Source organism: Nelusetta ayraudi, unplaced genomic scaffold (assembly GCF_046127955.1).
Source record: "Nelusetta ayraudi isolate G7.1 ecotype Tasmania unplaced genomic scaffold, CSIRO-AGI_Nayr_v1 ptg000011l, whole genome shotgun sequence".
In the NCBI taxonomy this organism is placed as follows: domain Eukaryota; kingdom Metazoa; phylum Chordata; class Actinopteri; order Tetraodontiformes; family Monacanthidae; genus Nelusetta; species Nelusetta ayraudi.
This window is the reverse complement of record NW_027466061.1, coordinates 19421349-19435000: the sequence shown is the minus strand read 5'-3', so window position 1 is coordinate 19435000 and position 13652 is coordinate 19421349. Positions and strand designations below refer to the sequence as shown.

Here is a 13652-nt window from a genome sequence, read left to right as displayed (position 1 = left end):
ATATAATGTCCATTGACACTACTTCAGGTTTGAGTAATCAGGACCTGATTTACTCTTTCTCTCTTCCTCCTCTTCCTCCTTCTTCTCTTATCAGGTTTAACAGCAGCGTGCATCCAAGGGATTACATTATCTACCCTCAGCATTTTTTCTGAAGTCAACTCTTCAGTCCAGTCTTCTTTCAGTCCTTCAGCAACATCCATTTCAATCAATTATCAACGTATCCAGTGTACTTCTGAAGTGCTCTTCTTTGTCCCTGGCTTTCTTCTGTGTATCACTAACAGCCTACAAACCTACATCTTCTTGCCTGCATTTTCATAAGTAATTCTGTTGTCAGTGTTCCATGGAATGTATGCCTTTAAGCAGCAATTAAAAGCTTTATTCTTTGTGCATTTTGCATTCCAAATGGAGATTAGAAAAATCAGATGAAAGGCACAGTGCAATAATTTGGAAAAGCTGTCACACTAAAATGACAACAGGTTTTGTGTCTTGATCAGATTGTCATAACGATGGCCATTTTTACTTTTGCTTGTAAGACATTTCTAAAAAGGAGGGAGTAGCACTATCATTGATAGAAAAGTTTAATTCAGTACAATTATTGTTTAATACTGTATGTTGTATTTGAAGTTCCTCCGAACTCAGAGGCCCCCATTTTCTACTCATTATTGGTCACTTTTTTGAATGAAAGAGTGATCTGGAATGCAGGTGGATCACCTTTCCTCTCTTAGTCCCGGGATGTGCTGCTGTCATATGGACCAAATAGAGTGTTTAGAGCTTGGCTTGGCGCTGCCCGGAATCCCCTGAAAAGATGTATCTGGGTGACAGCAAATGTAATCAAAACATTGCTATCCTTCTGACAGTAAATGTTCCAATAAACACGTTTAAGTTCATTTGCCAGGGTAGACCTGAAAGGCTTGTCCTGCTTAATCCTATAAAGCTGTTTGGCAAACTACAACTGTTGCTGAATATTTTTAACCTCATTAGCACTTTTTTTTAAATCACCCAAGACCACTTGGAAAGTCAAGTTGCTCAAGGAGATCTTACTTTTACAGTTACAAGCTTCTACACATTCAATACAGTTTTCATCATCTGACATTTTTTAGACTGTTCTGCCTTGTTCTGTTGAGTAGATCAGTCCCGTGATGGTTGTCCTTAAGTATTTAGGAACACTGGTGGCACACAGTTGATCTTTCATTGCATCCATGAGGTACTGATTAGCTGAACTGATGTGACCAGAATAAAACTACAAATCAGACATATTGTGTAGTTACTGCATTAACCCCATCCTCAAAAATACAGGACAACATTAATGTTCTGTCTGTTCTATTAATTTTAATTAATAGCATGGCACTGTGCTTAAAGTAAGAAGATCTGGCTTTATCTGTGCTAAGATCACACAAGGCAATGTCACTTTTCCCCTCAGATTGGACTCTGACCTTAACGGTATTTAAATCCCCTCAGCAGCCCTTCTCCCTCCTTCATGACACTGCATGTGCCAGCATCGGGTATTAGCAACGTCGACTCAGTTGTAAATGGCCCACTGTCTGCCAGCTTTGGAATAAAGGCACAACTCTCTTCCCCGGATGCTTTTACTTTTTTAGTTCAGAGCTGCAGCACGGAGAAAGCTTATCAACATGTCATCTAAGTTAAATCTATCATCCATACATCCATCTATTTTCAATAACCACTTCTTCCTGGACCCAGGGTTGCGGGGGTCTGCTGGAGCCTATCCCAGCTGTCATAGGGTGAAGGCGTTAAAGCTATCAATATACCTCAAACCTTGGTTCTTTTTCTTTTATATGCATGTATAAAATCATTTTCAAGAAAAAAATACTGAGAATGAGACACCTTGAGTGTTTTTAAACCATGACAGCAAATATCAGCTGGCTGCATGTGAAGAAAAAGTGCTCCCTGAAGACCTTATTCTGCCGCCTGTCGTCAGCAAGGGCGCACAATCTTTAACCTAATCCCTATTAGGCCTCTCAAATCTGATTACAAGGGCTGCTTGCACATCAAAAATAGTCCCAGCCACCTGTGAGACCGGACCGGCAAAGGTTTACAAATATCATCTAGACTGGAGAATCCACTGAATGGCTTTTTTTATTTATTTATTTTTAAATAGGATGATACATTAACCTTTTGATGGAAACCTAATGTTTTCTTTTTGTGCAAATGGATGGTGGATAGGTAACGCTTAAAGAAGCAGAGACTTATGTGGTGCTTCAGCATTGCAGTGTTAATGGTCCCGGTCCTTCTTTTGGAGCAGTTCCTTTGGCATCATTTTTATTTTCTACCTTGCTTTAAATGGTTTGTTATTTTTTTTTCTGATTGTAAGAAACAATTAGGCAAATTGACAATGATGTTGAATGTCTGAAAGTAGTTTATGGACCTTCCTGAGAGCCTTTGACTGAGCTGCTGCTAAATACCACGTTCTGTGGTTTTAGCCGTCATGGTTTGAGCGAAATGTGAGGACGCTAAGGTAAGTCTTTTTCATTACATTTTCATTAAATTTAAATATTCATGCTCACCTTGTCATAGTTTATACACATGTTTGTGATCAGTGCCTTGTGTCATGTTTTGTGTCAGCATTGTGTGAGTCACACTATGTCACTAGCGGAGTGCTATGTCTGCAGTATTTAAAAAATATTTCATTTTAACAAAAATTCTTTTTAGTGCGTTATTATAACATTTTGTGTCACAGAGTGGTAAAACTTCACAACGCTCTATATATTCTGTCAGCCTTGCTATACAAACGATATTTGATTGATCTTATAGTTAGTTAGGTAGATACCTAGATAGATACGATAAGAGAAGATGAGCCCACATTGTGTCACAGTTGAGAAATTTGCAGTGTAGACGGAAGCAAGCAGTAGCAGAAAGTAGAAAAAAGTATACATAGTATACATAGACCGGTCTGGTCCATGCAAATAAAACTTGTTCATGTAGAAATACAAACAAAATGAACAGTATTATAGATAGATAGATAGATAGATAGATAGATAGATACTCTCACATTCACATCCTTTGTGCTATGTCTGTGTGTATAGAGATAGCACAATAAAGGATATGTATACATATACAGTATATGTTTTCATTACATTAAAAACACACACACACACATATATATATATATATATATATATATATATATATATATATATATATATATATATATATACATATATATATAGTAAGTAAAATGTAAAATGTTATTGCAATAAAATGTCATCGTTGAGATACAGCCTACTGTGCAGTCATATAGGCACAGTGCATTGTTTACAGAGTTATTTAAAGTGCTGGTATATGTTGATTTTTTAGCGATAATGAAAAAAGTCAGTTACAGCAAGGGCAAAATGAAAAATAAAGAAAACACTTTGGTCTTGCATCTATAACGTATTAGGTCTCCTCTGTTAATGTATTGCTATGTGTTTGGCTCAGTCATAGACTTTTGACAGTATATGACCTGGAAGGGCTGGAAGAGCAAACATTTAACCCTCTTTCTGTCCCTCTCTGCTTATATTTTAGCACCTCCACCCAAAATGAGCAGCACATCTGTCCAGGAGCCCCTTGGTCAGGATGTATTCTCTGGAAGCAGCCAAACCTTACCGTCCCGACCCATCCATCCTGCCACGGATCTCTCAGCTTCCAAAAGAGTATGCTTCTACAAAAGTGGTGATTACACCTTCAGCGGGCACCGCCTGGTCATCAATGCCCGCACCTTCAAGACATTTGACGCTCTGCTGGACGCTCTCTCCAAGAAAGTGCCTCTGCCATTTGGTGTAAGGACCATCACCACACCTCGTGGGACCCACCTCGTTAGAGCTTTAGAGGACTTACACGATGGGGGTTTGTACGTGTGCTCCGATCAAAAACGCGTCAAGCCGTTAAACCTGAATGAAGTGAACCGACGCCAGGTACCTTGGAACACCACAAGGCCCTACAGCGCAGGGCGACGACTTCGTTTGCAGCTTGGCAAACAAATTGAAGCGCCAGTCAGGCCTGTGAGGGTCACTGAGAAAGTAGCAGTGAAGACACCAAAGAAATTTGAGGTGGTCAGTAACAGGGATCCTGCAATCAAACGCACCATTGTGCTGCAGAGAAGGACAGCGCCTACTTTTGACGCCTTGCTGGATTACCTGTCCCAGATCCTGCAGTTTCCGGTGTTAAAACTCTTCTCAACTGATGGCAGGAGGGTGAGTATTTGGCACACACAATCAAGCTTTTTTTTCCTGCTACTACAATGTTGAAAGTTTGGAGAAAAGGGAAAAATATGAGAAGAAAGTGATATCCATCAAAACCTTGTATTTTGGAAGACCCAAACTGGGACTTAACCATGTGAAGTTGAAACATTATTGTGTAGTTTGACCATAAGCAACAAAAACAAAAACACTCAACAATCAATTAGGTAGGACACTCACAACATTTTCTTCTTTCACATTATTTACATGCACATTTATAGCTTTACTTGTCTCCTGTGTGTCTTTTTACTCAAAGGCAAAAAACTTGTTTTGTTTTGTAAATACAAATGTTTATTGTTGATAAATGATTGATAGCAAGTGTGAACAAAATATACAGTAGATATGCACCATCTATTCAATCTCATGCCAATAGATAATTTTGTACCAACATAGTGGGCCTTGACTTTAAAACAAGACTTTTTAACTCACACCATGCAGTGCAAATGACCTCTTGTCCTGAGTACTTTCTATTTCAAGCTGTATTAAGAAAAGATGCATCTGGGTTACACTAATTGGATGTGCTCTTGAAGAAACCCTATATCCAGCAGACAAATGTGCACTCACTCAAAGTGGTTCTTCATGCCAACATCATCAACCTTCCCCAGTTCACTGTTGTTCTTGTTTCAAGAAATTCATAGAAATCTCCTTTATTTCTGCTCCATAAAAACAAAACTGTATTTTGTGGTTGTCACAATGTGAGGAATTTTTAATGTGAGGAATCGCCTAATGTTCAAATATTTTAAATGCATATTATTTTTGTTGGTGTTAAAAATACTTGAGACTGCTTAACACAACAGAGGTAAAGCTCTTACTCCCCGAGGAGCTTCTAATTTTCTTTTATAAGATGAAACAACACGCTGTTGCAATGTTTGACTCAATTTGTATTTTCAAATGGGTTATAATTAATTTACAAATCTAAAGAATAAAACAACAAATTCCTATATAAAAACAATGCAGGCGTATGTAGATGTATATTTATTGTTTCAATTTGTATTTTGAATTCACAAATGAATATGTTGTGGGAGTTTTTTTTTTAAAAATTTTTACCTTAGACATTACCCTAGACATATGACATAGCGGTAATGTCTTTGTTCCAAGAAGTGCGATGTAAAGTCAAAATCTCTTCCCAGGTGAATTAGTGTAAAATCTCTTTTTTGTCTGATGTTCTGTTTGTTAACAGGGTTGTGGTTCTTTTGATCGAAAACAAAACTTTTTCCTAGAAGATGCAATATATTTTTACCAATGTTTTATCCAGTCTGGAAAAACAGAAAAGGGAGTGCACAGATAATGTCGACAGACAATTGAATGTGGTCACCACTGAAGAGTATTTCTGTTCCTTTTCCAGGTTGATGGTCTTGCTGCTCTCATCCTTTGCTCTGGGATTGTTGTGGCAGCAGGTAATGAGCCCTTCAGGTTGGGGAATTACAATTTTCACAGATCAGGCCTGATGACGCAAGCAGCGTACATGGAAGCTTTGGAACCAACAATGCTGCAGGCCAAAACCAGTAAGTGTTCAGTTTCTCTGTTTTGTACATGAATTTTAAGGGTAATAAAATATACATATATATATAGACATATAGACACATATTTTTGCATTAATGCTTTTGAACAATTCCCCCAAGGACTATCTGGGAATGTAGTCAAGGGTGGAATTGAAAATTCAAAAACTGAGGAAAGCAATTTCTTAAATACCAAACTAACTAACAAATAAATAAAGAACTTTTTAAAGGTGCGTAATAAAACCTCTCTTTTCCTGACAAACGTATTATTGTGCAAACATAATTATTTAAAATATTTTAGTGGGTCCAAAATGTTCACATTATTCCCACTTGCATGAATTAGCTGACAAACCTGTAAGAATCTCATTCAATTTTTTTCTATGCTCTTGGATAAGCAGAGAGGGCTGTTAAACTTTTTCGTTTGGACTGATTAAAAATTGTAACTCTGCTAGGCTGCCTCTTAAGCAGAAAATCTCTTCCTGGTTGGTTTTAATCAAAATATACTACCCACGTGGCATTTCTAAATGGTTTCATTAAACCTTGGTCTTGGAAGTAGGTGTTGAAGCAAAAATGCCACGGTAATCTTATATGTGACTGCTTTGCTCTGTTTTTGTTAAGTATCATTCTTTTTTTTTCAAATTTTCTCTTTTCCTCCCTCTCTTTTGTCAAAACTTTTCATCTTTCAAAACTGAAGAAAACAACAAATCGCTGTCCAGTGGAAGAGGCTCAAGAAACTTTTCCTTGTCATCCGAGAGATACATTGTCGACCAAATCAACAAGTCTAAAAACGGAAGCGTGAACAGCCAGCTGCATCACCATCAGCCTCCCTATGAAGCTGCGGCCAAGCATCGTCACCCGTCCGTGGAGACGTTTGGAACAGAGATGCTTCTTGTCAATGACCACCGCGCGCTCATCGTCCCCCACGAAGACGACATTGAAAAGTCTTTCCGCGTGAATCAGGACGGCAGTATGACTGTGGAGATGAAAGTTCACCTCACGATAAAAGAGGAGGAGATGCTCCACTGGACCACCACCGTTAGCCGCGCCAGCCTTAGCAGGAGGCCGACAGCTCAAGCCTCCATTTCCCAGTCAGGCAACAGCTCCCCTGACTTAAACAACCACTTTGCCAAAGACTCTCCCAGCTTAAGTCAGGATGAAATGAAAGAGGACAATTGCACCGCTGGGGCTGCAAAGGTTGTTGGATTTAACAACGCGCACGCTCACGAGGGTTACTCTTCCACCACAGTGGGAAAACATAAAACTGAATTCAAACGCACTCCCACACCGGGCCCTCGGCATGTCAATAAGAAGGCGTCGGTTGAGAGTGTGAAAACAGTGACAGAATTAGGAGTTCATGAGAGCACTGTGGGACACTACTCTTACATGGCGACAATGGCAGATGGTGAGATGACTGAGGGATACTGCATGCTCAAACACAGCAGCAGCAGCAGCAACAGGCCAATTCCCAAACCCCGGAAAACAGCATCAGCAGGAGGAAACAAAACTTCCTCTTTGTCTTCAGAGAAGTCATCTGGAGCAGCTGAGGACCTTCCAATAGAGAGTAACGGGATGGAGGTGACTGAGACTGTGATGCATATCTATGAGAATGAAGACTGCTATGACAATTATTATGCAAACGATGAATATAGCGCAGATAGTCCAGTTCAAGGCTCCGTTCCAGCAGCAGAAAGCCAAGCGGCCCCCCTGTCTGACCCACGTTCCACCAACAGTGACTGTGATATTGATTTTTCACCCAGTGAGACGCTTCAAAGACAAAAAGAAGATATGTTATCCTTGTCCTCAGAGCCTGGAAACCCAGTACATGAGATTAGAAGCAATTTACCCTCTGTGACTAAGAGAGAGCTCCGGACTGCATCTGACCCTCGAATACAGGGTGTAGTGTCTAAAAGTGAGAAGAAAAAGAGGACGACCACACCAAGGAATAAGAAGAGTTCGCCTTCAACTAGCAGCTCAGATCAAAAGCAAAATGAGAGGGCTCCTTCAGAAAAAAACAAAAATTCATCAACAGACAAACTTGGCAGCAGCAAAAAGACTTTGAGCTCGGCAGAGAGTGTTCAAAAGACTAAAGGTGCTGAGAAGGCTCAAATTAAGAAAGTGGGTAAAGTTGAGCCTAAATTAGCTGGAGCTAAATCAGTTGCCGTAAAAAAGACACAGTTTCAGAAGCAAACCTTAAATGAAGTTGCTGCCAGAGATTATGGCCACACTGTAAATGCTTCTACCATGAGACCCCAAATGAAGAAGAACATGCAAGACGTATCACAATCCAAGAAATCCCTTTTGCAGGGCAAAAGAACAATAAGCAAACCCAAGTCCATGATTGAGAGCAAAACTCTACAACCAAAAAATAATTCAGAATTAACTGAGAGTTTTTCAATGCCTTCTGTCAATCCCTCGCCCTCTGAAGTCCACCAGTATGTTGAGAACTGGCTGGAGAAAGTCAGCCCAAATGCCGAGGACGAGCCCGAATTGCGGGGAAAGGTTGTGTTCCAGATAGGCGGTGACTCAGGATCGGATGAAACGAATGGGGCAAAGCCAGATGGAAGATTTCCTCTGACCGGTGATGCCGTGAAGAAATCCACCTCTTCTCTGTATGTCCCTCTTTGCCATGTAGGGCCAGCAGCTGTGCAGCACAGTGATCAATACGAGAGAGGCCTTTGTGTTTCAATGCCGAGTGTCCGGCATGACCCCTCACATCAGGAAAACAGACTAAGGTTGCACCAATCTGTACACGCTTTTGGGCCATCTGAGGATGCGTCAACATCCCAAAACTTATCGTCGAAAGAAAGAATGAAACCAGTCATGAAGCAACTCTGTTCATCAGTGCAGTGCATCCAAAGGGCAAGTGACACCAGCATGTCAACCAATCTTGAGAAAGCCACGAGCATGCCAGATTTCTCAATGCAGGTGGCCTCTGTGTTTGGCTCCTCATGCAGAGCATTTCTGTCATTCTTATCAGTGGTGACTTTGCGAGATAATCTAAGTGGCAGCCAACCAAAAAGCATGTCTGAGGCCAAGATAATGATGGAATCGCTACAGAAAATATCTGTGATTGATGATGAGGAGGAGCAGAGGGCAAGTTTGACAGAGCTGCAAAGCAGGACATCCTCTCAGTTCAGAGAACGCTGGATGGACTTCCAGACTCTGCGGGAAAGACTTCAGAGTGAGCCATTGTCTCCCAGAGTGTCAGAAACAGAGTTTGCTCTGGATGTTGTCTCCGAAGGTGGAGATGCGTTCGAGGATCAGCATTTGGTTATCGATGAGCTGATGGAGGAACTGAAAATGCCCCAAGACCTCAGAGCTGAGATATCTAGCACAATACAGCATGCAAAAATGTTTTACCCTGCAGATGAGAGCACATTAGTAGAAGCAGAAAGAAGCCAATCAGAATCAGAAATAGAAGATGTGGAAAAATTTGTTGATGAATGCGAAAATGACTCAACTGCATCATCACTGTCATCACCTCCCCATCCAAATGAAGACATGACTGAAGCTGAAAAGAATCATCAGGGCAAAGTTCAGGAAACAGCTACTTATGTGACAGAAGTCTCACAGACAGAAATCGATAAACCTATAAATGAACATCAAGATGAGGACGAGAGAGTGGATTTAGACAGAAAGAATGTGATTAACGATGAAGATGAAGAAACAAATGTAATAAATGACAGTGAGGAGACTGAATGGGAAGAAAAGGAGAAAGATGTGGTTCGACCAGAAACTGAAAGTGGGCAGGATAAATGGAGCACGCAGACAAGAAGTGAAGAGGAGAAAAGTGAAGATGGCGAAGGACTGGACATAGGAGAGAAAGGGGTAGTTGTGGAGGCAGAGCAGGGATCGATAGATGAGGAAGATGATAAATACAAAGAACACAGCAGTATTGAAGAGACTGATGAGAGAGAGGGTGAAGGGGACACAGAGGAAGAAAAAGGGGAAGGTGAGGCTGATGCAGAGGCAGATGAGGGCAAAAATGAGGAAGCAGTGGGGACTGAGGATAGAAAATGGGAAGGGGTCACCGTGGAAGCAGATGAGTCTACTGAGGAAGAGGGAGAAGGCGAGGGAGAAAAGTTGGAAGGGAATATATCACATGAAGAATCAGAGGAAGGTGGTGATGAGGTGAAGGAAGTGACAGAGCTAACTGAGGAGGAAGATGAAGGTGAGATGATGGAAGATGTAATTGAGGAGATGGAGGAAGACGGAGTAGATAGTGTTAGCGAGGAGCAGGATGAGGATGACAAAGATGAAGAAGCAGAAGAAGGAAAATATGGGGAAAAGGCAGTGGCTCGTGAGGAGGAGAGCACACAGGAGGAGGAAGAGAGGGAAGAAGAGGGGGTAGTAAGTGCGGAGAGTTTCGAGATCAAGGATCCAGAAGAAAGTGTAATTGAACCTGAAGAAATCGAGTTGCCACATTTTGACAAGTTTGCGCAGGAGGAAGACAGGAGCAGCGAAGGGAAAGGTAGCAAAACAGAAGAAGAAGAGGTGAATGTAGAGACTTCAGGCAAGAACGAGGAGCACAAAGTTAGTGAGGCAAACAATAGCACTGCATCATCTGAGGGGTCAGAACACGCCAAAGGAGAGGGCACAGCAGGCGAGGAAGAAGAAAGAAGTGCTTCAGACGATGCAGACCAGGCTGATGCTGGCCAACATCTCAAATCCCTGAATCTGGATTTTCAGGCAAATGCAAATTCCAACAGGGTGGAAAATGCCACAGAATCACCAAGCAAATATTCTTCTGAGGGACAGTGTGAGGATGACAAAGGAAACGGAGCAGACTCTGTGAATGAAACTGAGATTGACGAGGGAGGGGATCACTGTGTGGGGAGCAGCAGTGACTTTCCACATCCTGTTGAAATATCTCAGGAGCTGTTGGATTTTGTGAACTCTGCCCTGCAGTCCTCATCCCTCATTTTCACATACGACTCTCATGGGAATGTGAGGTTGGAGCCGGACAAAGTTCGAGCTGTGAAAACCGATCCGTCTGCTAAACCTAAAGTGAGAAAGAACAGTTCTTACGGTCTGAAGCGTCTGCCAAGCCCCGTCACCTCAGATTTGTCTGACTACCGTCCAGAAACGTCTGAGAGTGGCGGCTATAAATCTCAGGACTCTCTAGACGTTCTCACAGAGAGTGGAGAAGATTCACCAGAGAAACCTTCACTAGGTCTCAGAAGCAAAACTCATGTCCCCAATGGTTGCGTAAAAGCAGAGCAAGCTAACGGAGATAGTTTCTCCTCTTTTGACTCAGACAACAAGGCCTCAAGGGAGGATCTGTCTTACTTCAGTGCTGGCAGCTCCCTGAGGACAGATGCTGGACCGGGCACAGGGGCCAGACAGGGCACTTCATCTGGCTCTAAGAAAGAATCATCCGACGGGGTATTGATCGACCGTGGCCGATGGCTCCTCAAGGAGAATCATCTCATCAGGAGATCTCCTCCCCAGGCCCTGGGAATGTACGGGAACATTGACAGCTCGTCTCTAGACACCAGCCAGGACAACATCAGCGAGGGTTCCCCGCCTCCCAACCAAACCCAGCACAACAACCCTCTTGTGGCCATCTCCTCGTCCGAACTCGAAGAGATGGCCAAACCTCGGACTCCCAAGTGCACCTACTACAACATGCCACACGGAAGCGACTCAGACCCCTTTTTTGATGACGCCAGCCTGAAAAGTGCAGATAAAGGCATGAGCAGCGGTAAAAAGAGAGGATTCAAGGTGTCGCCTACGATTGACACCACAAAAACCTGGGCGAGTAAAAACGACAGCCTGTCTTCGTTCACCTCAGTTGAGTTTAAAATACCAGATGGAAAGGTGCACCCAGAGGGTGAATCCTCGGCTGCATTACAAGCAAGAAGGACATCTAGTGGAAGGGCACAAGTACTGCAGCCCCCAGACTCATGGGACCGTCTACATATGAGATGTAGTCAGTACTGTCCCATACTTTAGAAAAAAAGGAACTTAAGTTTTACAGAACGTATTCAACAGTGATCTTACATGTGCTGTTTTCTTTGTTGAGGTTTATTTTGTGGGAATACAGCTCAAGAAGTGCTTTGTTTCTCAGACATGATGAAATAATCCTCTGACTGCAGCTCTACAACACACTAACAGACCCACTGAGGAATCTCGTGCCTCTGACTGTACGATTTAACATACTTCTGTGCACATATCAACTCCAATGCTGTTAATTTTAACCTAAACATATAAATAAACATATTTTTACTCTACCTGTTGCATAATGTATGTTGCTCTATTAAACATGTTAATTCTTTTCTAATGACTACAAAGTAATTATTAGAATAAAAGAGATTAAAAAGCATGTCAAGAAGTGTAAGTCAGTGAGAGATGTGAGTTTTGCATTATTTGAAAGGTTGTTTGTCTGTATGTGGCCCTGTGATAAAGGCGACTTGGCCAGGGTGTAACCCCACATTCCCCCCAAGTGAGCAGGAGTAGACTCCAGCACCTCTGTGACTGTGAGTGCATAAGTAGAGATAAAAAAAAGGATGGATGTTTGTTTGTCTCCAGCTCAGGTCAGGGCAGTATATCTATAAAAAACACCTTTGAGCCAACAGTCATGTCAGTTTTATTATAGTCCTGCAGAAGAGAATTTGATTAATTAAATTATGGAATATTAACTCATGGATTATATGATTTCAAAAATATGTGCTTGCAATTTTATTGACAGTTTGTTGCAATATAAAACAAAACTTTAAAAAAGAGCCATCTTTACACCCCTCGTGGTAACAACTTGGATTTTGCAAACGTGATAACTGATGAGTATAACATCACGTGAAGTGGCTGCCTGGGGGCCTTTTCTCATCTACAGTGTCATTTGACTTTTTAAGGTTATTAACCAAGAGAAGCATGTGAATTTTAGAATGAGCCAGGGGCATACAATCATGCAATATCCTGTTTATTCATTGAACAGAAGACAGAAGTGTCAAAGTTCAAATACCCCATAATTTAACTGTGCAATGTAAGAATTTGAGAAGATGGAAATCTAAATTATCCTGGCATTAGATTTAATAATGTTATCATCTTATTGTCTCATTGTCTCTTTCTTCCTTTTGTTGTTTTTATGGTCAGTGTAGGAAGGTGTCAGGGACTGTCATCGGCAGCTGGGTGACTCAATCACATCTTCAGGCAGATGCAAATGACACCTGTGAAGTGTGATGGCTGCTGACATGCTGACTTAAATTTTTCGGGAGGTCAACTAAAACAATGCTGAAACGAAAGATAGAAAATGACATGATCTGAAAAGTTGTTGTTGTTCCCGTCTCTCCCAACCCAAACTGCCCCTGCAGTCACACCCATGCACAGAGAGACACAAAGAAAGAGGCAGACAAAGAGGGAGAGTGAAAGCGAGGTCTTTGCAGAGTGACCATTCTGGATACTTTCCAAGGGTTCTGCTAGTTACTATGGAGATTTGGAAAATAGCCCCTGCAGTGTAATTCCTCTGTTGTTCCTACGATAGAAAGGTATCCAGTGGAAACTCCATTCTCTGCCTGGCTGTACTCTCTTCATTTTGCTGGACGCTGTCAGAGACATTGAAATATGTTCAAGAAAATCTCCATAAGAGACACTTCTGATAACAAGCAAATAATTTATTATTATCATTCTTTTTTTTTTTCAGACAACCCAACAACCCAAAGTTTTAAGCAGAAAAAATACATTATTGAATCATATTATTCTGCTCATTTGTTAATTGTGTTGTTGGCTTGAGCTGATAATTGAGGATTTAAAAAAAAAAAAAAAAAAAACTTATTTTAATAATATTTTATTGTAAAATTCTGCTATGCTATGATGTTATACACTTTGTGTTTTGGTATAGCACAATTTCCTTCCTTACAAAGCCATCTGACACCACTTGAAGGCAAACATTTCTTGATTAAAACAAGAAAAAGTGAACGGT

At 41.3% G+C, this 13652-nt stretch overlaps 2 protein-coding genes across 3 annotated transcripts in view; one reads left to right on the top strand and one right to left on the bottom strand.

The window, feature by feature from the left end:
- Positions 1-252, bottom strand: part of tcea1 (transcription elongation factor A (SII), 1) — a 6078-nt gene extending 5826 nt beyond the window's left edge. The window contains exon 1 of one of the 2 annotated variants that reach the window (XM_076021724.1): positions 135-252. In XM_076021724.1, the coding sequence (XP_075877839.1) occupies positions 135-200 (66 nt within the window). In that variant the 5' untranslated portion in view covers positions 201-252. Of the gene's footprint in view, positions 1-44 lie in introns of both variants that reach the window. The other variant, XM_076021722.1, reaches the window with a different exon arrangement.
- A 3284-nt stretch (positions 253-3536) lies between these two features.
- Positions 3537-11961, top strand: LOC142885345 (uncharacterized). Its single transcript, XM_076021719.1, has 3 exons — positions 3537-4190; positions 5581-5740; positions 6429-11961. Exons 1-3 carry the CDS (start codon positions 3537-3539, stop codon positions 11687-11689), a joined length of 6075 nt encoding a protein of 2024 aa, XP_075877834.1. The 3' UTR covers positions 11690-11961.
- The last annotated feature ends 1691 nt before the right edge of the window (positions 11962-13652 follow it).